The 24,860-nt window shown below is 37.7% G+C and overlaps 1 protein-coding gene across 1 annotated transcript in view; it reads left to right on the forward strand.

Annotated features, from left to right (window-relative positions):
- The first annotated feature begins 426 nt into the window (after positions 1-426).
- The window catches only part of FRK (fyn related Src family tyrosine kinase), a 47,324-nt gene continuing 22,890 nt past the window's right edge, over positions 427-24,860 (forward strand). Inside the window, exons 1-2 of the mRNA XM_027745361.2 lie at positions 427-1,065; positions 21,247-21,368. Coding sequence (XP_027601162.1) covers positions 635-1,065; positions 21,247-21,368 — 553 coding nt within the window. The 5' untranslated portion in view covers positions 427-634. The remainder of the gene's footprint in view (positions 1,066-21,246; positions 21,369-24,860) is intronic.

Here is a 24,860-nt window from a genome sequence, read left to right on the forward strand (position 1 = left end):
TGAGGGCGTCTGCCAGTCTCAGGTGAGCAAAGGTTTCCCACTGCGAACCGAAACCAACAGAAACCAGGAAACAAAAAGAAATATTCAGTCAAGCTGTCCACGTCAGAGACTACTGAGGAAACAGGCAGTTCAGCTTGGCTAATGATTACCAAGGCAGACTTTGCCTACATTAACTGCTGATCATATGACCGGACCCCACCTGAGCTAAGAAAACACCCATCCCAAGCAGTAGGAGTTGAGAAGCCTCCCTTGCTTAGATGTTCTGACATTACTGTTTTGCTGTAGCAGAAGAGGCTCCACACTTTTCCATTGTTCTCAGAGCTCAGCCCAGCACAGCCGTTGTGTTGCTTTCCTGTTCCAAAAAGGAAGTGAGAAATTTCTTCCACGTGTGCGCTGGCACTTGAATGCTCAGGTTTCACTCCCTAACTGGGAGCTGCCTGTAATGAGCTCTCAGTGGGGTTTGGAGAGGAGCTTCCAGCTGTGCCAAGAGTTGTTTCATTTTGTGCCAAAGGAGGAGGGGGAGAAGAAATCTGCAAAAAGGTGAAATGTTGATGGTGGAAAAACTGGTCTAAGGGTCTTGCAGCTGGGAAAAGCAAAAGAAAAGCAGAAGCAGAGGAAGGAACAAGAAGCCAGGATGGGAAACTTTTGCCGGAAGCACTGCCCTTGTTTGGAACCTTACATCCCCTGCTTATTCTTGGGGACAAATGATGAGCAGGATGACAAAGTGGGCCAAGTCTTCGCCAACCTTGCTGTGGTAAGACCTGACTTCCAAGCAGGACAGAAAGACCTAGAGCATAAGATAAAAGAGAAACCTTTACCTCCGCTGCCTGGCCAGCATCTAGCGAACATTTGCACCTTTGTGGCACTGTTTGACTACGACGCTCGCACTGAGGAGGACTTGAGCTTTCGAGCTGGGGATAAGCTGGAAGTGCTGAATGCATCCCATGAGGGCTGGTGGTATGCTAGGCTCCTCCTGCCAACGGGGTCAGTCTGTCCTGGACGCAAGCTCGAGGGCTACATCCCTGCTAACTACATAGCTGCTGACCAGAGCATTGAAGCTGAGCCGTGAGTAACCCACATAATGTGCACTGCAGACTGTTTTCTGTTGTGTTGAATGGGTTTGGGACAGGAAGTTACAGCCTTTTCCCTTGCTGAGTAGTGCCCTGCCACAGTCAACCTCTGGTGATCCCAGTGGTGGTAGCGCTGGGCATGTGGAAGGAAAAGGCACCGTGGTCACAAGAAAATAAATTACAAAAGGCAGAATATGGAGAGGTTTTATTTTGGTTAAAATAATTTCCCTTTCTGATATACCCTAATCACTTGTTTAAGAACCATCTGGGAAGATCAGTGCGCTTTGCTACTGTGATAGTTCATTATTTTTATTGGTGTAACAGTAAGTGTGTGTTGGATGCTATGCAGAGGGTGAAAATGTATGACTCCTGCCCTGAACAGCATTCAGCCTAACGAGCTGCAAAGTTACCAATTAATCAGAGTTACAGGAAGCTACCTTTACACCTTTCAGTCTTCTTACAAATGATGGGTGAGTCTCTAACAGATAAGTTTCTTATGGTTTCTTCTACATTATTTGCTTCTTCTTTGGATGCAAATCTCTACTCTCAGGACAAACTTAACTGGAGGAAGTACTGCAGGGGGCAAAAGAGTAGATATAGCAACGGAGTACAAATGGAAGTTGTTAAACTTTCACTGAATTTAATTATGCATCCCATGTTTTTCTGCCCTTTCAAAACATGCCCAATCTTATTTAATATTCTGATATAGAGCAGAAATCACAAGGAATCAGTCACTTGGCTCCCTAGTGAGGATGAGTAAGGTCTGAGTCAGCTTGGGCTTCACAGTTACTTCTGCATGTTGCAGTCAGAGGCAGCATTTGCTGAAATTCATCTGACTTCAGTTTCAGAGATATGTTTTGGCAAAAATTATCAGTGGGTAAAGAAACAGCAGAAAAGGCATTCATTATTAGTCTCAGAATTAATGTTGTCTTTAGAGGGATGATGTTGCCGCTTTTCAGTTAAATCTCATTTGGACCTGAAACATCATCTCTGACCTGATCAGCTCACTGTATTGCCAAGGGCTAGGAAAATTGGCTCAGAGATGATTATGCTAGTCTTTTATCATCTACAGGATTTGTGCTAGAGGCATTTTAGGGCAGGTATAGGATTCTTCTCTAACATGAAGACTTTAATTTCCAGAGTCTGACCAGCTGTTTCTATATTTCTGTAGTCAGACAGACAACACTTTCAATAGTCATGCTCGAAAAAATTCTTCCAATTGCAGAAGTTAATCTACAGGGAAGGCATTTTCTGAATCACTAGAGAAATGGTGGTAGGCTTTAATTCAGCTCAGTTTGGCCTTTGCTCCTATTCTAGAGCTAGCTTTATTAGAAGTCATCTAGGATTTCTTCATGCTGTTAATACTTAGAAAGTAATTTTGCTCAGTTATAAAACAATGTCTCAGCTCTTAAGGTCCTTCTTATATTTCTATACCTATAGCTTCAAATACAAAGTTAAGTTTGCCGAAGTGTGTTGTTGTGTAACCTTTGTTTTTTCACTTGTTACTGAAAAAAATTTTTTTTACTCTTCTTATATACTTTTCTCTCTTTAATAATAAAGACTAAGTTACAGCAAAACATTCTTCTTTATCGATTGGTAGAATACTGGAGAGGAAAAAATGGAGAGCTTTTACAGCTCTCGGAGTAATTTCTCAAAGATGAGTTTTTAATTTCACAGCAAGACTAATCTGGCTAAACGTATTGTCTTTTCTCAGATTTCTTTATAAGTCAGTTGGCTTTAGCAATCTTCATATATGTATAAGACTGTTTGCTGTCAGCCCACACACATACAGCCATAGACTTACTCAGGTTAGGAAGGGCCTCCGAAGGACATTTGAACCAGTCATCTCAACTCATACCTGGCCAAAATAAATATAGACTGTTTGCTTTGTTGAGCATTTCCAGTTGAGCTTTTCAACCTCACGGTGAGGATTTTTTTGCCTTGTATCAAAATGTAATATCCCTTGCTATGATTTCCTCCAAGAATTGCCTTTCACCCACCTCCTGTATTTCACACCTCTGTTATCCTAACGAAACAGTAAGAGCAAGAGTAATGCTGGTTTAAAGAACTAACCTTTGTTTTCCCTAAAGTGAAGACTGCAAGTAGCAAAAGAAGTTGTTCTAGTGTCTCTAATTAAAATTCAATGTTTTAATCATACTCTCTGCCCAAACTTAAGTTTATCTTCTCTTATCTTTCCATTTTGATTTTAATTCCCATTGGTGCTTGCCAGTTGTTCATGGACGTGATATAGACATTTGTGGAAACAGGCAAAGTTTCTAATGCATCCTTGCATCCTGTATAGCAGTCCTTTATGGTACCACAGAACTGACAAAGAATGAAAGACTTACAATCTCATGCTCACCTGCCAAAATGCATATGTACCATATACTTGCAGTGTATACTTGACCTAATCAAATGCACGTTTTGTAGCATCAGACAGCTACTGTATATCTGCAGAGACAATGTGAATTTTAGCTTTTTTCTAGACTGCATCTTCAACTTAATAGACCAAGACAAACTGGCTATACTGTCCTGAGAAAAAGACTTGATTTATGGTGTAACTCTTAGGAAGCTTGTGAAGAAAACCAAACTGACCATACTTTTTAGCAGCTGATTTCAGCATGTTTGTGCAGAAACTATTAACAAAATTACATTCCAATGCATGCATGGCTACTCCATAAATTCACCTGAACAAAGGGATGAAGGAAGGAAATGTTGTATAGTGACTGAGAGATGATAGAACAACTCTGTAAGTTTAGGCAATACATGCTTGAAAGCTGCATGCAGAGCAGCAACATTTCTTTTACTAATCATTTCAGTTTTGCCTGTGATCTTCAAGATTTTTAACAACAAAATATTATCTGGCCCTCTCTTATCAACATTTTGACATGGTCTTTATTATAGAGAAGTTAGAGATCAGATAGTCCATCTGGGTCTGTGTTGTCCATTCTGGCAGAGAATAATGCTAAGTCATTGCTTGTTCTTAGCAAGTGCTGCAGCAGACCAGTTTGTCTCCTTGCTGAAGTGTATGTGAGTTTTTATCAGGGAGAAAAGCTTTTTCTTAACTTTTCCTTGTTAAGAAAGAGAATGAAGTAAAGTAAGAAAGAAAGTGAGAAACTTCTTTAGATAACAGATTTTCTTCCTGGAAGTCTCTGACTCTGCCCAATGTGATTGAAGTAGTGCTGATAAGGTGGATCAATAACTGGATGAAAGGGCAAAAATGATGTGCAATATCTCCAGTCTGGGGAAAACAAAACATAAACACTATTCATATCAAAGGGAATTTTCAAGTATCCATGGCTATCAGAATGCTCAAGCAGAACTGAGAAAGAATGAGATTTCTTTACTGTGTTGCTCTCCTCAGACCAACAGTCATTGGTAGAAGTTGTATGCTAAAATTGCAGGGTCACTTTTTTTATATTAAATTTTGCTGATATATTTATATAATAGAACTAACTTATGGCAAAAGTCAAACACTTCTTATTTGTGCATGATATCTTGTTAAAAAAAGTTTATTTTGCTTCCTTCCTTTGGCTTGAGCTATCCCTTCCTGGTTGAATGACTTGGATGAAATCAGTAACAATCTGTGTGAATAGATAAGGTAAAATCTATAGCTTGGGTCCTGCCTGCTGCAGCATTGCAGTCCAAACATGTGCTGCATAAGAGTAATTACATCCAAGAAGTGCACACCTGCTACCATGAAGTCTGTTTTGGACAGACCGGGGAAACAAGGCCCTTCATTTTTATATTTACCAGTAAAGCATTTTTTATTGCTGATCTCTTCTAGCACCTGCCGTACTCCTTATACCAACAACAACCTGTCAGGTGGGGGGACTGTGAAGGAACTGTGCCTAGTGCTTCTTGAGACAGATGTGTTCTCCTGGCCCCACTTGCAGTAGGTGGGACAAAGCAGTCAGGGAGTGGAAGCATTCAACCATAGTCATGTACTGAACTTTCTCTTCATAAGGAAATAACAAAAACATTATTTTAAATAATATCTGACCAAAACCAGACACAAACTACGCTAATGATAAATTAGCAACTGTAAGAGCACTTGGTGTTTTCTTCTCTCTGCATCACAGGCAACAGTCAAAACCACGAGCCAGACAGATTTTTCATTTCTAAGGTAGTTCGAGGGAGGTTGTATCTGCTGCATCCCATGAATTTGGAATACTCTTCTTTCTTTTTCTAGACACATAAGATTTAGAAAAAGGAAAACAAAAAAGGCAATTTGAGATACAATCACATAATTTAACTTGCACATCCAGCAAAGGATGATCAGAAAGAACAATTTGACTAACACCAAAATCAGAATTAAAAGATAAATTTCCTTGGCAAAGAATATGACCTTCCTGTCTCTGTGCTCTTTCTGTGCCTGTTGTTCTGCACTACAAACAGGAACCATAGTAACACATTCACCTGCCCTTGTTTTATTACTGCCAATTGTTTAAACTAAACAAGAAAATGACATAGGGCAAATGTCATTTGTTGTGGACAAAAAATACAGCCCAGCTGTACAGTTAATTTTAATGAAGCAAAATTAAAAGAAAACACCTCACTGTTGCAGTGACACAAATTCTTTTTTTTTCTAGAGGAGGGATAGAGTGTACTTAGAGAGGGCTCTTGCCTGCCATCCTGATGGAGCTGTTAGCTATTTATTGAAAGTCAGTTTACAACCATAAAATCACAGAATCATTGAGGTTGAAGGAGACCTCTAAAATCATTGAGGGCAATCTTTAATCCAGCACTGCTGTGTTCGCTGCTAAACACCAAGTGCCACATCCGCATGCCTTTTGAACCCTTCCAGGCATGGTGAGTTCACCAGTTCCTCAGACAGCTTGTTCCAATGTTTGACAACCCTTTCCCTGAAGAAGTTTTTTCTAACATCCAATCTAAGCCTTCAATTGCACAGCTTTTCCTCCTGTCCTGTTACTTGTTATCTGGGAGAGACCAACCCCCACCTCACTACAACCTCCTTTCAGGTAGTTGTAGAGAGAAATAAGGTCCCCCCTGAGCCTTCTTTTCTCCAGACTAAACAACCCCAACTCCCTCAGCTGCTTCTTCTCCTTGTCCTCCAGACCCTTCCCCAGCTACATTGCCCTTCTCTGGACATGCTCCAACACCTCAATGTCTTTCTTGTAGTGAGGGGCCCAGAACTGAACACAGGGATAGAGGTGTGGCCTCACTAGTGCTGAGTACAGGGGGACAGTCACTGTCCTAGTCCTTCTGGCCACACTATTTCTGATACAAGTCAGGATGCCATTGACCATCACTCATTCCATATGTTCATGCAACACAAGATTGCTCTGCTGAGGGAAGTAAATCCATACAAATTCCTAGTAGATTAGGTCAAATAATATCACAGCAATTACTTTTAACTTTTGTCAGTTTTAGAAACATTTCTTATCTCTTATAAGAAATCTTGTAAGATTTCTTATGTAGGTATTTCCTAGCTGGTGGAAACCAAGCCCCAGACCTAATCAATGAAACCTCACCAGTCAATTCCACAATGAGCTTTTTAAACAACCCTTTGAAAGCACAAATGACTTGTAGGTTATTTTTGTCAGTTTCCATAATTCCTTCACCTTCTCTGAACTGACTCAGCTCTAACTATTTCATACATTAACTGAATCCAAGTTACTGTATGTGAACAATAAAGTGTTCCCTGAGCTGACTTGTTTCGGATTTTTTGCAAAGTCAGTCTTATGGGGTTTTTGCTCTTATAGTTCCCCTCTGTTACAGTACAAACTCCTGAGGACACCAACAGAATTAGCACTAACCTTTGTACTGAAATAAACTTGTAAAAACTGTTCATTGCTAACAGACTACGAAAAGTACTAGTAGGTTGTTCACATATTCTTGGAACCTGTTAAGTACAAAAGTTATTCTTATATATTTTTTGGTAGAAATGGTCTCTTTATTGCCAAAATACATATTTATTATAAAACATTGGAAAGGCTGTAGTGAAATTGCATCTTTTCTTTCAATTGATATACTTTATGTGTGGTTTTTCTGTGTGCATACTTGTGTACACACGCACAACATAAAGTTTATAAAACCAATATTTTTAAGATCATGTAGCACAGCCCTGTGCGATGAGATATGTATTGGAAAGCTAGATCATACTTTTGATGTTTTTTGACCTTGTGTTTACAGTATCTAAAGTACTCAGCATTTGAAACTACCATGTGTGTTCTGGAGTGTCTCTCTTGAACTTAAACGATTGAATACTGCAAGAAGACCGTGAATTTAATCACTTAACTTCTTCAATTGTGGTTCAGCACTCCAGTGCTGTCTTCAAGCACATCTCTAACGTTGACTTAATTTCTGCTCATTTCTTAAATAGAGTACACTGAAAGCAAAAGGAAATGGTTTACAGAACTGTAAAATGTCAGGTTTTGTCAAGTGCCAACACTATTTAAACATCTGTGTGTATGCCCATGTTCAGAAAATGTGTGTCTCTGCTCAGAAAGGTGGAAGGAATTATGGCGTTGTAGATGAACATTTCATGCAAACTTGTCTAATTTAGGCCACCTATTCTCTGGCAATGTGTTTTTCTAAAGTATATAGCTATCTATTCAAATTCTGAGAAATTAAGAAATTTCCTCCTACCTTGTCTTTGTTTGAAATTAGTGTTAACATTATATATTATAATCATTAAATACTAGTTTTCATTACCCTGTTTTAAAAGATTAAGCAATGAATCATGTGAAGACCAGAAATAATATCCTTAAAACATATGCTGCAAACATAGCCAGTTAGCATTTCCTACAGCTTGGTAAAACCCCAGTGGCCTTTACAACGCCTTTTAGGGAAAAAAAAGTAAATAGAGAAAGACCATATACTGGTCATAATAACTCAATAGTCCTGTTTAGTGGTTTGGTTTTTTTCAGAGCCAGTAGGAATAAGTATAACGCATGCTAGCATAGATTAGTTGGTTTTGAATAATGTTGTTGGCAAAAACATTCACCAGGTATTGTATAAAGTTTCCTCAATAGCTGTCTTTGATGGCTCTCTGTGCAGGACAATACAGAGCTATGCAGAGCTGAGTGATCTCTGAGCAGGTTTGGAACTGAGAAATAGTAACCAACAGTTCATCCAGGCTAAGAAGTCCTAAAGATGAAGTCAGGTATCTGTGTGAAGAATTATTTTGTAACATGTGAAAAGCACTGTTGGTTATAGAAGACTTTCTTTGTGTCGGATCCTATCTGTACTGAAGAGATTAAGTCATAAAAACATAAGAGATGCCCTACAAGGTCAATCCAATAGCCCGCTCTAGCCCCATTTCTTTGTTGCAAAAAGGATTTTGTGAAAAGTGAACAAGCCTATCTACTTTCTTTGGTCTCTTACCTTTGTACTTCACCAAAGGCTGGAACTGTTGTATAAGCAATGTCAGAGGGTACATCACTGTCATGTTTAATTACAGACCTATTCTCAAGTCTGTTTAGCAAAACCATAGGTGCTGACACTGCACAATTCTTTATTTCTGTTAGTGGGCAAAGACCAAACTATTAGGACAAAAAAACAAAAACCAAATCCCACAAAAAACCCTCTCCTCTCTGCAGAAAGTTTTATATTCCTAAACAAGTGTTCTGGGGTTTTTTTCTGGATTGTTGATTGCTTAGTCATGAGTGATGCAAAAAAGGACACAAAATAAATAGTCACAACAAGAAATGGTAGCACTGCGTAGGTCCCCACGACATTCAGGGACTGGTCCTTTACAGACCACACCTATCTGCCCCATCTGCTCTAATGTACCAGAGTCAGCTGGGCTGCAGGCATCAATGACTTTACTCTCACAGGTTTAACCATCAATTAATTTTGCTTCCTACCAAAGATGCAGTACTAAACTTAGGATGTGAACAGTTAATATCCTGCTGGATATTATAATACATCCTATTATGTTCTAACATGAGGCTATAGCAGATCTTGCAAACATTATGATATTGAGCAGCCTTCCATTAACATAGTTTAGACAACACAAAATTTGCCTGCACTTTAATTTTAAAACAGTTTAGTAGAGAAAATATGATTAATCAGATTCAGATGTTTTTCTGTAGTATAATGTTTTGGGTTTTCTCAAGTTATGTAAGCAAAGTATGCATAGTAGAGAAAGAATATAATTTATTAGGTGATATTTAAAAGAGAGACAAAATGTTATTTATTACTCTATGTAAGAGGAAAAAACAATTTTCAGTTATTTTTAAATAGTACTATATGAGATATATTTGAAGGCCTTTCTTGTGTTAGAACTTTAAGAGATTAAACTTCTTTAGTTAATAAGTTTATCCTTGATCACAATTTTCTTAAGTGTTGGCATTCAGGTTTTCACCTTATAACTTTTTGAAGAAAACCATAAGTGTTATAAGAAATTAGAATGGAAATCTACATCTTTGCAGTTTTCAGTTCTCCAAACATGCCTAGAATTCATCTGGAAATAGCTCTTCAGAAGATCAAACAAAATATTGATCATGAAGGTATTCCTTTTCCTTGTCACTTAAATCACATAGAAATACATAATTTTTTTTCATGCTGGTACACTAATCTTAGCCAATGAAAACTGGAAGAACAAAGCAGTGAATTAAATAATAAGCAATGGCTCCATAAAGGATTGCACTAATTGACATTTTCATTACTTCTATGCAGAATATTTTATTTTACCTTATAAATTTATCTTCAGTAATATTGGTAAGGATTTTTTCCTAGCTCTCTCTCACTAATACAGATATATTTCTAGTTTAATTAATATTATTCGTCTGTTTTTATAGCACAAACAATTTTGCAGCACACTTTTTCAAACCTCACTGCAAAAGAAGATAAAAAAAGAAATCTAAGACTCACATGTGGGAATGAATATGTAACATGATTTTCAGAAATTATGAGAAATCACCAACTTCAGTTTTCCTTTTGAAATTACCGATCTTTTCAGTTAGTGGAAGTCTCTGTAAAGAAATATGGACAGGGTCTTTGCTCCTCTAAGGGTATGTAGTGAAAGGATTCATACACAAGAACATGCAGAGAGAAAACCTGTGGGGCACATGAGGAGGGAGGTGGTGATGAGAACAAGCCTGCTCAGTTGCGCTGACAAAGAAGGGTATGCAGTGTGAGAATGTTTCTTTTTCAGGATTATCTGAGCACCTTGCCAATAAGGAAAGGGAGGGAGACAATCACGCAGACATCAAACCTGACCAGTTTATGTTGACAAAGACAATAATCAAAAATAAACTCAGTCACACTAGTTGACGACCTATCAAGAAAAAAACAGGCAAATCAGACTATGCAGTAAATAAGGATGTAAACCTGGGGGTCCAGGATGTTGCTGAGGCGTCTGCGTGGCTCTGTCAAGTGATGAAGTAAGGTTTAGGGAAAAGGGATCAGGAAGGAAAAAAGTGAGGGGTAGACTCTCTGCCCCATGTTGAGTGCTGCAAGGACTGAGTGCCAGCTACTGAGGGGACTGGTGAGACTACTAGACCAGCAACTGGAGTCAGAGCTGGGGTGTAGGTGTCTCTGACCTGTGATGTCAACTGCTGGAGCAGGTGGGGTCTTGGTGCCAGACGCTGAGGGTGAGTGGGGGATCTTGACTACCAGTCACTGGGTTATGTCTTGAAAAGAGGTGCTGGGGAGACTGGTGTGTGTGAGGCGAGTGTGGGTATGAGGGGCTGGGATCGAGGCAGGGGTTTTGGATAAAGAGATGGGCTGTTCTGGTTGTTCGAGGGAAGATCTGCAAGTGTGCATGTTCTTGTGAATCTAGAGAGTGAGTGTGTGTATGTGTGCATGTGTGCACATCATCACTAGTGATCTTCTGTCTATGCCAGTGAAGAGGACGAGCCTGGCTTATGAAGAGATCTGCTCTGCCACCAGTGTCCTGGGCAGGCAAAGGGGGTTTTTTGCTCCTAAGCGTTTCTGTATTATTTCTGTATTGAGGTGAGTTTCCCTGTGAGAAAAGAAAATAATTTCTCTGGAATGATTTTCTCAAGAAAATCAATTGAGTGCTTTTGGAAGCTGTAATGGTTTAAGTGAAAGTTTGATTGAAAATTTTCTTGTCTATTTGAGTTTCCCTTAATGTTAAATCAATTCATGTTATTTGTGTTCTCTGTACCCTGTTAACAATAAGGCTACCTCAAGGTTTCCACTTTGTTCCTCAGTTGTTATGAATACCAGTTATTGCCTCTTTTATTGTATATTATGTCAGTATTTCAGTATTTTTGTTCATGTTTCTGTTAACAAATGCATACAGGTACTACTAGCATTGATGCAAGATTTTACAGTGCTATTTGGTAGACTACACACCAGAAATAGGCTCTCCAGAACACATTTTAAGTTTGGATTTTTTAAAGAGGTGATTATATGGCTATATTTCACACCTAAAGTCCCAAAGACAATGGTTACCTTTCATTGATTCCAAATACAAGCTGTTGTTTTAGAACAAGTTTTAAATGCAATGGGACCCTTATCCAGGTACCAAAACCACTACAGGAAACAAACTTTGATGATTGACTTTAGGCTTTTAAATTGGAGAAATACCAGGGACTTGTGTAAATAAAACACCATAAAAAAAGTAATATGTTATCACTTTCATCTGCTATTTATTTTTTCATATAGAAAAACTTCAGAACAGGTTAAATAATACAGCATGCAGATGACCAATATTGTGGAAAATTAATATAAATATTGAAATCAGTTCCACAATAGCTAAGAGGGGACTCACAAGATGAGATCAATTTATGGATATTTCCGCAAATTAACTCTATCAGACTGTGATTTCATTGCTGCTTTATTATCTTTTGTTCCTATTGTACAGTGAACCTAGTATTGGGTGGGCTATGTTAATTAACAGAGCTCATGCACTTGGCTTTGTAATACTGTAGAGAAATAGTCACTTCCAGCCACCACGGAGTGCAAGAGTAGCCAAAGGAGCAATGGTTTGTCATCCTGCAGCAGACTCAGAGCAAATCAATTTCCATGTTTGCAGCACAGTCAGCTGCTATTATCAACTACTGAAAAATTAATGGAGTATTATGCGTAATCCCTTACAACAGAAACAGATGACGGTATGGTTATGACCTACCGAAGTCATTACTGGAAAGGTTTATACACAATGTGTCACAGATTTTTAGACTAACGGACAAGTAATATTTGTGTTTACGTTTATGAGACAGTAAATTTGTACTGGACTGTAAGAGGAAATTCCTACCCTTGTGGTGGGTTTAAACCAATTTACTCACTATTGAATTTTCCCTTATCTAAACAATCTCAAGCAGTTTCTTAAACTTACTGTAAAAGGCTGCGAAGCCCTGGCAGCCCTTTCTTTTTGGCAGAGCTTAGTATTTCTAACAAAAACAATGGGGTAACATGAAACAAAGATATTTTTTAGACCAAAACAGACCTTGTAGGCTCAGAGTCCTTTTTGACACCTGTTACCCTCTTCTCATGAGATCTGCTATTTTCCAAAACTGTATATTTCACACTGTAATGATTATTCAAAGAAAAATCACACTGTTGATGTCAAAGTATGGAAAATACAGTGAAACTATAGACAGCCACTTTCAAACATACAGACAGATTTTTAAAAACATACATAACATAAACCAGTGCTGCTCTGTTGCTTTGATAGATTTCTGCTAACATAGCATAGAAATGAGTCTTTTAATTTTTCACAATTATTCACATGTTCTATGTTTTTCTCAGTGGAAAGAAAAGCAAACTTGTTTCACCCACTGTCATTGTGAAAAGACTGAGAAACTCCAAGTCCCGCACATGATGTGTGCAAGATAGTCTTCATTTTAGTTTGTGAGAAGTTATTCAACAACAAGGAGCTGAGTAATATACATGACTCAGATCTTTACAAAGCAAATTTATTGTAGTTGCCAAAGGTTAAGTGTGCTGCCTGACTTAACCATTCCTGAAAACCTGAATTTCTAGTTTCGCTTGGAGGAAACTAGATTGTGATTATGGTAAATAAGTAATCAGGACTGAGCTGTGTCACTATACATATACAATTAAAATTATTTTTTATTTTAAGTCCAACTCAGTTACTTTCTGCAGTGTGTTAGGATTTCAGATAATTTACTTATGCAGATAGAGAAGGCTGTTGTTACCTATACATTTAACAACTTCCCCTGACTCACTTTTTGCTGATGGTGCTTTGGTGAATGAGGTTTAAAGCAGTGATATCTGGACAATAAATATGTGATGAAAATTAATATTAAAGTATTCTCTTGACAAGTACAAAAAATAAGTGGTGTAATGAACTAAGAAAGGGAAAGCAAAAAGAACTATATAGCACAATCCTCACAGTGGATATTCTGTGAAATTTTTTCCCTAAGTAGGGCTGAAATAGCTACCAAAAGCACATGCCCTGTGGGAGCAGGGTAAGACAAAACCGAGCATTTTCTGAGTGGTGCAGCAGCTCAGGCAGCAGGCTATAGCCCTTGGGCACTCAATGCAGTCCTCAGCTTGGTCTTGTCTTTATTTTCTCATTGTTGCCTGTTACCTCTGGTTTCCTCTCTTCGCTCCATCCATCCACATGCATATCCTATGGTCCTCTCAGCTTTGAATTTTTACTGTCCTGTTTTCTCCCTTCCTCCTTGTGTGTCCTATCTATTCCTTTATCATTAGCTTTAAAGTCCTTCCTCTTAAATTTTGTGTTCAGTATCTGATAAAAAATGACAGTGAGAGCCAGACAACATTCTAAATGATCCCAGTCTTGCCTGTAGAAGGAGGTAAGGAGGAAGGGCTCTGTTTTCAGAGGACCTAAAATGCAATCTTAGGTTTTCTAGCCTCTGCACAATGAAAATCTACAAGCCCTAGAGTAATCCCTAACTTTTTGCTATGTAGATTCTTGTGCCATATCTGAGAAGGCTTGTGTTTTTGAAATACTCATGAAAGGAATCTTGCTTGCTAGTGTTCATCTTCATGGTTTAGCCTGACTACAGATTTTGTTTCTTCTCTTTTTTTTTTTTCTTTCAAAAGCTGTCATCAGGTTCACTGTAGATTATAAAGGAAAAATTGAAGCAGCCAGCACTCGTCTCCCACGCTTCTTCATGCACGCAGCTCATCATTTGTAAAGCACATCTGTTTCTTAACTATGTTATATCTGGAAGGCTTTCATCTTTGCAGTAATATTTCCTAATTTCTTGAAATATCAGCTCTTGAAGAAATGCTATTACTTCATTAGTCTTATAATTAAGACAGCCTAATATTTTCTATCAGAAGAGCTTGTTTAGTTGCTTTTTCCAGGCTTTACCTGATTGGGTGTGAATTTTCCAGGGACAAACCAGGCACAGGCTGCCTCTTTCTCTCCCTGAAAGCAAAAAACATGGCTCAGAACAATATAAGAAATCCTTTGTGCGTGTACTTTGGAGAAGTAGGAGAGATTGATATTTAGGAAGGGAGATTGCTGTACTAAAAGTGTGTGCTTTTCTACCATCTGAGAAAACTTTGTTTTAATCAAACCAAGGCTTTGGAAATACAATTACACTTTATATGTGATAACCAAACATATTCATTAGAATTTGACAACTGCGTTCTATATTTTTGATATTTTGGAAAAACCCAGCAAGTGCTTGGAGCCTTCCTCTCAGTACAGAGAGGACTTGCTGGTGGTTCCCTTGGTAACTTCTGCCCAGGCTTCTGCACTCTTCTACTCGCAGCAGAGTGCAAACCTGTCATGGATTAAAAGCTGGTTCAGCAGCCCTTTGTCCTGCACGGATGACAGTAGTGAAGAGCGATACACACAAGCCTGTTCAGGTTTCCCTGTGCTGAGTAAGGGCACAGTATGGTCATATGATGAAAGTAATTGAATAAGACCCTGGAGGATCTCTCTGTCTCTTCAGCTTTCCATGCATCTCCCCTTGTCTCCTCTGGCACAGAAGTCGTCTATTGCTGTCCAAATAAATTACTACATACTGTACATCATTAAATTCCCTGAAAGATAGGCCCTGAACTTTTCAAGCTGGACATTCAAAATTAGTGGAAAATGTTTGTAATAGTTTCTTATTGTCTGGGCTGTTTCTCCACTGCAGAAAAATTTTATAATCAGAAGTGCCACAAAAAGAATGTAACGAATGTTTGTAAAGCATTGTGATATTACAGACATGAACATTATAATAGAGGATGTTAGGAAATAAACCATTCATGTAATTTTGTAACTGGCATTAAGACAAGAGGCTAAACAATGTACAGTAAATAAACTCTATCTACACAATGACGAAACTAAATAGAGAGCAACTATTGATTGAACAGCATTCGTATTAACACTGTAGGGAGCACTGGATATGACCATGTAATTAAAGATGGTATCATCCTGGATTTTCCTGAAAAAGGCTGAGTGGATGCCTTGAAAACAATATTAATATTGTCATCTCCTAACTTTGGAGTTCTTGAGTTTGCAGTTACAGCTTTCTATGACAGTAGATTTTGAGGCATTTAAAATGTAAACTTCATGTACTGCTGTAGCTTTTCTTTATTTGTTTTAGCTATTACACAAGCTTTTTGCATTCCAGAAGAAAGTGGGATATAGGTTGTTTCAGTATATATAACATTTTTTTTTGTCCTCACCCAAGTCTTTTGCTCTAATTACAGTCTCTTTGCTCTTCTCAGTCTAAGAAACCTCTTCTTCTCCTCAGCCTAGTACTACAGACACAGTTAACACACTCCAGCTAATCTTCTGGAGGGCCAGCTAACCTGTTTGTTATTGACACTTGTTCTATAATTGAGACTTCTGGTTGAGAACCACAGGAAACTCAACAAACCCTCTCAGCTGCTGACATTTAGCAGTCTCATGAGATGTACCCTAACATGAGAACGTAAATCCCAGTTGAAAGCACTTATGAAAAATGAGACGCAAGATGCCCGTAATGCCACAAAATGCTGATCCAGGGATAGGATCATGCTGTCTAATTTAACATCTTCAGTCATTTTTGAAAATAAATTTCATGTGAATGATTTTCTGCTATTTATTCTGTTATGCCTCCAAGCTGTTTCTCAGCATTTTTTCTCCCATTTCCTCCCTCTTCATTCCTATTGTAATGATCATGACTTCTGTATGTGGCTGTACCTTACTGCTGACTCAGCCCTCAGGATTTTTCCTTTTAACTGAACATTCACAAAATTAAGAGTATGTCAGGGACCTCTGCTTCTAGCCTTGTCTTACCTCCAGTGTCCTGCAGCTTGCATGAGAAACTGAAATAATCCCCCCTTATCCCATTTACAGCTAGTTATTAAAGCAAATTCAGTGACTTCAGATATGACATTGTGGAGTTGATTCTGATTTTACTCCTGTACATATTAAATCTAAATAATGGTAGAGGATAAAATGGGAAGCTGTGCTCTGGTGAGCCCTAATGGAAATGGGTGAAACAGTCAGAACTTCTACATCATTTTCTCTGTTGATCTTCAGTGTAGACAACTAAAGAACAGTGAGAGATCTACTGAATTTCCAAGGAAGTCAAAGTCTGTAGCTGTTACTTCAGAGCTGGTGTTTAGCTTGGTCATGAGGATCTTACCCACACCCCAAAAAGGGATGCACGCAGAGTCCTTAATCATGAATTTAGAGTGTCTGTTGAAGTACGACTGCAAAGAGGCTGCCCTAGGAAAGACTTGTGTCTCAAGAAGTATTTTGTCAGACCCATGACTGGGCCCTGCTTTATCTAAGGCTCAGCAAACACCTTGTTTTAGAGTCAGGATTTAGCATTTTGGGATTTAGGAGATACCAAGCAGAGAGCTTCAGTGTAGGGAGGTGAGGGGTCTGCAAAATGACTGTCCAAGGAATGGCAAGCTGCCAAAAGATATTTCCCCAGAGAGCTTTTTCATCTGGAGCATGGTGGGGAATGCTTTTTTTGGGTTTAAGTTTGAGTGTTGGATAGAGTTAATTTCAGGATAGAAAAAGAGCCTGTAGTTCCCAAATTATTGAGATCTTCTGTTAAATCTTTGTTCTCTACCTCAAATGAGTTGCACTGGTTTGATCAGAAGAGGATGTTGAATTAATGAGAAGGAACAGAGGGAAGAAAACTCATTTTGCATGCTCTTATTTTTGGATGAGGATATTTGTGGGTTTTGGTTTTTCCAGTGGGACATTTGTCCTCTTATAGGCATGTTGCTGTGCACTGGAAAGAGTACCAGTGGTATAGCATTGGAGAACTTTGCCTCCACCTCTTTCTTTGCTTTAGTGATTGGCTTTAGTAAGTCAGTGGCTTTGTGGCATGTGATAGCCCTTGACCCGTATTACTCTTCCTCTCTTCTACTTTCCAATGTAAAAACTTCTGCCATATCTTCCTACTATAAGAAAAAAAGTGCAAAAGTAGAAGTGACTATTTTTATTTTAGTGGATTTTTATGTAGCAAAGCTCGGGGAGACAGAGACACCACCAGAGGGCTTCTGAGCAAAGGTGGTGATGGAGCCAGGTAACACTATCAACTTCTGTTGAACTCAGGACTCCATTTTAATTCAAAATGGACTGAATGCATAGGCAGGAGTGAGTCTAAGGTAACATGGTTGTTACTCTTGCGAATTGTCATGTGCAGGGCTAAGGGCTGGACTCGATGATCCCTGTGGGTCACTTCTAACTCAGCATATTCTGTGATGCTGTGATTCTATGATCTCAGTTTCTTAAAAAAATTGCCCTTCTAGTATGACCACCAGCATTCCAGCTTCCTTTGCTGGAAGAAGGTCTTAGCAGTGATACTGTCACAGTCAGGGAACATACCATGAGAAAGCCTGCTGTGATCCATGATGATAATCCTGTGATCAAAAACTGCTAGTGGAATTGATGGCCAATAGAGATATGATTCCTATGCTCTCAAGAACCACAACCAACCTCACTGGTATTCCAGTATTGAGCATCACCTGCAACAAGGAGTGTGTTTGATATGGACCTACAAGAAGGTCATATTTTCTGTCCCCGAAATCCCCCTGTACATCGTGGCAGAGATGTGACCTGGAAGTACCCTGAAGTTTTTAATGAAGGGATTCCTGATAGCTATGAATGATGGTAGAAACAAGGGATTTTGAGGAAGCTGCTAGAAACAACCCCAAAAAGCAGATCTGGCATAGTATATTGAAAAGGGAGTTAGGGTGTTGAACGCAGTGTTGGCCAAGAAAATATGTTCCTGGATCTCACTGACAGAAGAGCACTATTGTTATGTTAGGCAGACAGTTCCTGCTAAAAATAGAAAATTATGCCTAATTCTGAATGCACTCATTTGTGCCATACCTGGTAATCTACTGATCCTGCGCTGACAACTGTGAGCCAGTGATCTGTCTGTGGGCTGAAGTTCAGAGTGATACAGTGTATGAATTGCTAATTCAAACTTCTCTGGGACTGTCTGGTGCCGATAGAGAGCACTGAAACCAGAAAAAGTGCTGGCTACTTAACTTCTGCAGTGGATAGTGCTTCATGTTTAGTTCTATTTTTCCAAATGCTCTGTTTCAAAACCTTCATCTGTCTTTGAGCTATAAAACACAAATAGGTTTACTAAGGATTGGATGTTGTTTTGGTCTGACCTTCCTATCCTGTAGAGCAATAATTCATGGTGAGCAATTATCTTGATTCATTATTATTTTTTAGAGCACTTTTCCCTTTAAGATACACACTTTTGGATAAAGTAAAGCCTTTTGAAGCATAAGTTCAATTGTTAGAAATTGAAATAAGCCCTTCACACTTTAAGAAAGGAATTTAAACTTCCATTATGCTGGAAATTGTACTTAAATTCAGATGTGCTTTTGTTAAAAAAAAAAGTGAGTAACCAATTAAAATATTTGCTTTGAAGTTAAAGGGTTGTTTTTCACAATAATATTGCTTTTGGTACTCTACTATTATTATTGTTAACTTATTTCAATGACTTTGAACTAAGAATCAGATTTTCAAGTGCTATTAAAAGTAATTTTCCCTATATTTTTCTGAAACATTTTAATCAGATCATATAAAGTCAGGCAAATGAGGTAATATACAATATGTGTCCACTTTTCACTCTCCATAATAACTGCTTCAGTTACACTTACCTTCTCAAGTACTGTTGCTCTAATTATCTCATTTGGCAAGTTAGGATCTTTTAAAACTGCTAATTTATCTGGAGTCAGAACCTACATATTATATATCCTCCATATAAACTTTAATGGTAAATTCATATTGATTTAATGAAGTTTTTCCAACCAAGTAAAAATAAGCATCTAATTTGAAAGGTTTTGAAGTCAAAGAAACAGATACTTGTGCCTAAATATGATGTACGTATGTGTTGCTTTCCAAAATCATGATCTATATCATAGACATGACTTTACATACATAGCATAATACTATTTTAATTTCCAAAATAAACCAATATTTTCCCCTTATTCCATACACTGTATTTTTGCTCATGTTTTCAGCACTGGTAATTTGAGTTACTAACAGTGTATGTTCAAATGTTGAGTCATGTAAAGACTACATTTTGACTGTCCCTAAAATTCAACTTTGCTAATAATGGATTGGAAGGTCTTTTGGGTTTGGTACAAAATTAAATTCTTTTGAAAAGATGTTCTCTTCTTAGCCCATGAAACCCCCAAAATTAAACACCTCTTCTTATACATTCTCATGAGAATCAGTCACTTTGAACACTACTAAGTGATATCTTATAGTTCAAGGAGAAAAATATTAGTTGTTTTTTTTTTTTTCAGATCATATAGTTTGTTAGTTTTCAGATGTTACTCCCAGAGCAGATATATTTAGAAATTTCAGAGATATTCTAATTCAAATCAGGGTAGACAGGTTTTCTTTGGGACTGGAATAGAGTTGAACTTGTCCTCTTATTCCTTTGACAAGAACATCAGTCAAGGATTTGAATATTTATTGATTACTTAGTTTTCTACAGTCTAAATAATGAATTAATTAAATTAATTGGTTAAATTATTAAACACAGTTGACTAATTAAAATTACCACTAACAAATTCCAGCTTTCTAATGAGATGACTTTCCTGCCAAATATGTCCAAATCATCTTAAAGTCAGAGGACAGGAACAAGGTCGGGAATATCTGTCTCTCATTTTCTTTTATTAACAAAGCATATTCAGTGTGGGTTAGTGCCGTCTGTATTTCCCTCTTCTTATTTCCTCTTTATTAATACAACATTTATCAGTTCTCATGCTTACTCAGCCAAGGTGTCACCTAAGGTTCTCATTTATTTCCACCATTCCTCTTGATGATTACAAGCCTTGCAGGTACTAAAGTAGTCTGTTGATGACTCCTTCAGTACTTTTCACATTAATTGACAAAGCAAGTAGTTAACTGAATAGGCAACTTACTTGTGATGTGATACACTGATTTATATTTAAAGTTTGCGTAATAGGCTTAGCTATGATACCTATTTATCACCATTCACTTCAAATAAGGGGTGGAGCTAATCTTGGAAAAAGCTTTGGAAGGAAGCTGAATGACTTCTCAGTTGAAAATGCTGACTCATCTCTGTCTTATTTACATTTGATTTAAACTCAGTGCAAAACAGCAAAAGAGCTACCTTCAGAGGAGGAAACTAAAACTATTGCTTGAACAAACCTGTGTGAACTACAGGTTTTAGTGAGAGAGGAAAAATACGTTTTAAAAGGCATACATAGGAGGAGATTTTCACAAAACATGGATGTTGAGATGTTTGCAGTGACGTGAGGGACATATTGGTTTTGTTTGTCAAACAGCAGTAGAGCTGAAAAATTACCAGTAACTTATTTGTAGCAGTGGAATAAGAAAGGCTGCAGGGTGATTTACACCTTGGAACCTGAGAGCCCTTTTGCAGTTTCAGAGATCTTTTGGCTTTTAAGATGTCGGAATGTTAGCACATACCTGCACCTCTACATACTTCGAGTGGCATCAAAGGACTTGGTATCAATTTCTGCTACTGTAGCCTTGGCAAAATTTCTTGGTGATTTTTTTCTGGGACAAAACCAGTTTGTTACTTTTGAATACTTTTTCCCTTGAAATCAGTAAGACCTTCTATTAGCAGTAAAATCCAGATTTCACTCAAATGTGTAAGCAATATTTTCTAGCAATAATTTGTTGTATAGTTCTGACTGTTTCCTTCCCCCCCCATTGATATTTAAGTGGCAGAGCACAGATTATCTCATAGTAAATGTACAGCATGTTTATAAAAGCTAAACTGTCTTCCTGGTATGTTTCACTGAATGGTAAAATTAATCGTTTTTATTTGTTCAGATGGTTCTTTGGCCCAATCAAACGAGCAGATGCTGAGAGACAACTGTCATACCCTGGAAACCAGGCAGGAGCCTTCCTAATCCGAGAAAGTGAAAGTCTAAAAGGGGAATACTCACTCTCAGGTATATCCTAGCTTTTCATCTAAAGCAATGTTTTAAAAATTTCTTGGGTGATCTGGGCTTTTTCATTTTTGAGAACCATAAACTGTGGGCATGAAAATGAAACTAAGTTTGTAACAATATTTATTTCCTGGGAGATATTTAAAGAAAACTTGGCAAGAGTAGTTTGAGTTTATATTTTATAGACTTTGTTTATCAATATGCTCAGAACAGAAATTAACTTTTTTATGCTTAGTACTTCCAGTGTTCCAGCTGCCTTAAAATAGATAGTATTTTCACAATCAAAGCACAAAAATACACATTGCAGTTGTACCCTACTGTTCTGATTAGCACACAAAATAAAAATAAAAGCATGTTGGCAGATATCTGCAGTTTAAGAAAAAAAAATTTCTCCTATAGCTCACTCTTAGGTTCATATTTATTTGTCTTCAGGGGTAAAATCATAGATCTTCAAAGCTGTACTTTAGAATCAGTCATGTTTCATTGAAAAATGTGTTGTAAATATCAGTAAAAAATTAGATTTACGATGATGATGCATTTTGAAATTTATTTAAGTCCTTTATTTGAATCTGAGAGATTGTCTAATAAGGACACTTACTTGTTAATAATTTTACTCACTCTCATATAAGTACATAATTTTTTTTCATGGTTTAGATATTTGCCATTTTAAGTAGTAAATGTGGTTGTTCATTAGTTGTTTTCTGTGAAAATTTTCCATCAAACTTGTCACACAACTCTGAGTCCAAGAGCATAGTGTTGTCCCTGAGACAATGAGGATCTACATCCAAACTACCTAATGTACTCTACCTATATTAATTTCAGACACCAGCAAAGACTCTTGATGTTTGTGAATAAACCATAAGTAGTCACATGCAGAATTATGTCAGTAAAATGAGAGGCACCCTGTGCATAACCAGATTATTTCATAATGACTCCTCTTTTGCCTGGATACTTGTGTCATTCAAATGTTCTGAACATTACACAGAAACACAGCTTAATGAACTTTTGACACATTCTTGCTTTCTCTTTCCCACTTATAAGGAAAGGGGGTATACCTGCAATATCTTGTGGTAGTGGAAGGATTGCTTTTCATTGCCAAGACAAAGAAATGTGGAGTGAAATACAGGGAGTTTTATGAAATAAATGTGATATTTACAGTTCTGGGAGAGTTCACTCCATAGTTTTCAGTTTACCCTCAAGGAAGTTGGTTCTTGACATAAAGTGCTGAAAGGAAAACCACCATCAGTGAGGAATTTGACTGCTCCTCAGCTGTGACAGACCTGACCCCTGTGCATGCAAACTTTCATCCAAGGACTGTATTATAGCCAAAGACCTTGTGAAATGCTTTCTCTTCGTGTGCCAACTTATTGATGTGTTACATGGTTTCAGTTTCCTTCAAGTTTTCTTCATCAGTGAATTGATTTCATTCAAGGGCTGGGTTAGACCAATAACAGTGTGGTGTTATGCAGGGAAGGACAAATAGACTTGTATTATCTTTTTAATGCTGGCATTCGAATATATGACACCTTACTAAAAATCAATGAAAAATCTTCTGTTTATGCATCTAGGAGTGGAAATACAATTTCTTTTTATTATTTTCCAACTACAGGCGTCTAGGAAAGGTTCAAAATCTTAATTATTTATCCTGCATCCTAACCACTTCTGTAACAGGAAGGCAGCAGTACTTTAGTTAAACTATGAGATACTCCAGAGAAAAATCCAAGACAATGAAAATAAATATTAGGCCAGCATTTTTGGTAGGATGAGATTATCTTTTGATGCTGCTGTTTAGTTTCTTCTATAAAAATTTTGGATAGAAATTTTATTCTATCTGATTTAGTATATTTGATTAAATTATAAAAGGCTGTGGTAGTCATTTTTCTGGTTTCTGTATAAGCTTATTCAGGAACAGGAGATTTGATGATGACTGATAGCAGCAAGATATGAAACCATCAGTGTGGATTTCTTTCTTACATTCTAAAGCAAATGATGAAGAGGTTTGTGTTGTGGAAAGTATTAATTGGAAAGAAGGTTGTTTAGTTCACCAGGTGCTATGGAGAAGAGTTTTCCTGCGTCTCTCCTCTTTGTGCCATTAGAAGGAATTATGAGACACTGAAGTTGAAGCAGAAGGACAGCTTCTATCTCCATGGTAGCTGATACACTGACAGGGGAGAAGTCAAAACCTGGTATTTTGGAATATGCCCTAATTTCTGTTTCCAGTTTTTTCAGTGCAGAAAGAGTAGACTCCCAAAGTCCCATCCTCTGTAGGTCTGGTTGGTTTGCTGTTTTGGTTTCATTTCAGAGTAGATTATAATGGCTAGAAGAGTGATAACCTGGCTTTCAGAATTAAGCTCTTTAAGAAAATGTTTTAATTCTCTATCCAGCCTAATATTTAGGTGCAATAAAGGTAAAAAAAATAAGAGAAATTGAAAGGGAAGAGAGATTTTTACTCAAGAACCCATAAACTGACTTTATGACTTTAATGATTGATTTCATACTCATATGGGCAATGTTTAAAAGACTTGATGTTAATTAGGGAAACAAATGATCTCCTTAGGAAAAAAAAAAACCAAACAAACCCTACCTTTCATGAAAATGGTACTTTTCACCTCTAACTTGGGAAAACTCTGAATTTGTAAGATTTAGATAATAAGTAACTATTTAAATTAAAAATAAAAAGTCACATTCAGAAAGGCTTTTCTCATCTGTGAATGGTTAAATGGAAAGCTCATCAAACCAGATAGGCCACTGAGATGTGTTGCTATAAATTAAAGTGTTTGACATTTTAGAAATAGGTTTTCCCATTTTAAAAATGCACATGTTGTCAACAGATTTTTATGTTGATGACTCCAGCATCTGGTGTGAAATGTATTAAATTTTAAACACGTTGGTGGCATCTTAGACATTGCTTCTTTTTAATTAAAAGCCATAATTTAGATGTGCTCAGCTTAATTGAGTGTCATTGCCAATGATAGCAGGAAGCTCTTTACTTAGCCCGTCACTGAATAATGGAATCTAAAAGACTTATTGCATTAAATAACAATGTAAATGGTTTGTGTTTTCTTCAAATTTTTTTTCCATGCTCCTAAAAAATATTGTGTGGTTTCCTCTAAGCCAGACTGGGTTTCAGCATAAGAAAAAATAGGTAATTGTTTAAAGAAGCAGACTCATAGGACTGGCAAAATCATGGCCACAGTAAGAGAATGATTGGATCTGCCTCTGCACTTGGTGTGTGCTGATGAGAGTGATCTCAGGAGTCAGTCTCCTCCCTGGGCATGGAGACTGAGCAAAGCTCCTGCTGGCAGTGCTGCATGGCCAGTGCTGGGGGAGCACTGCTGACACAGCGTTGCTGGCGGTAGTGGTGCCTTAGTGTCTCCACGATTCATTTGGTGAAGATGTTGACTCTGTGGATGCCACCATATGTTTTTCTGCCCTGAAAAAGAGTAGTAAGTTATTTTATTCTCTTTCTTCAGGTGGCAAAATCTACTTCTGCTT

The sequence above is a fragment of the Pipra filicauda genome, unplaced genomic scaffold, assembly GCF_003945595.2.
Source record: "Pipra filicauda isolate LSUMZ 115617 unplaced genomic scaffold, ASM394559v2 scaffold106_size2291244_pilon, whole genome shotgun sequence".
Lineage (NCBI taxonomy): Eukaryota > Metazoa > Chordata > Aves > Passeriformes > Pipridae > Pipra > Pipra filicauda.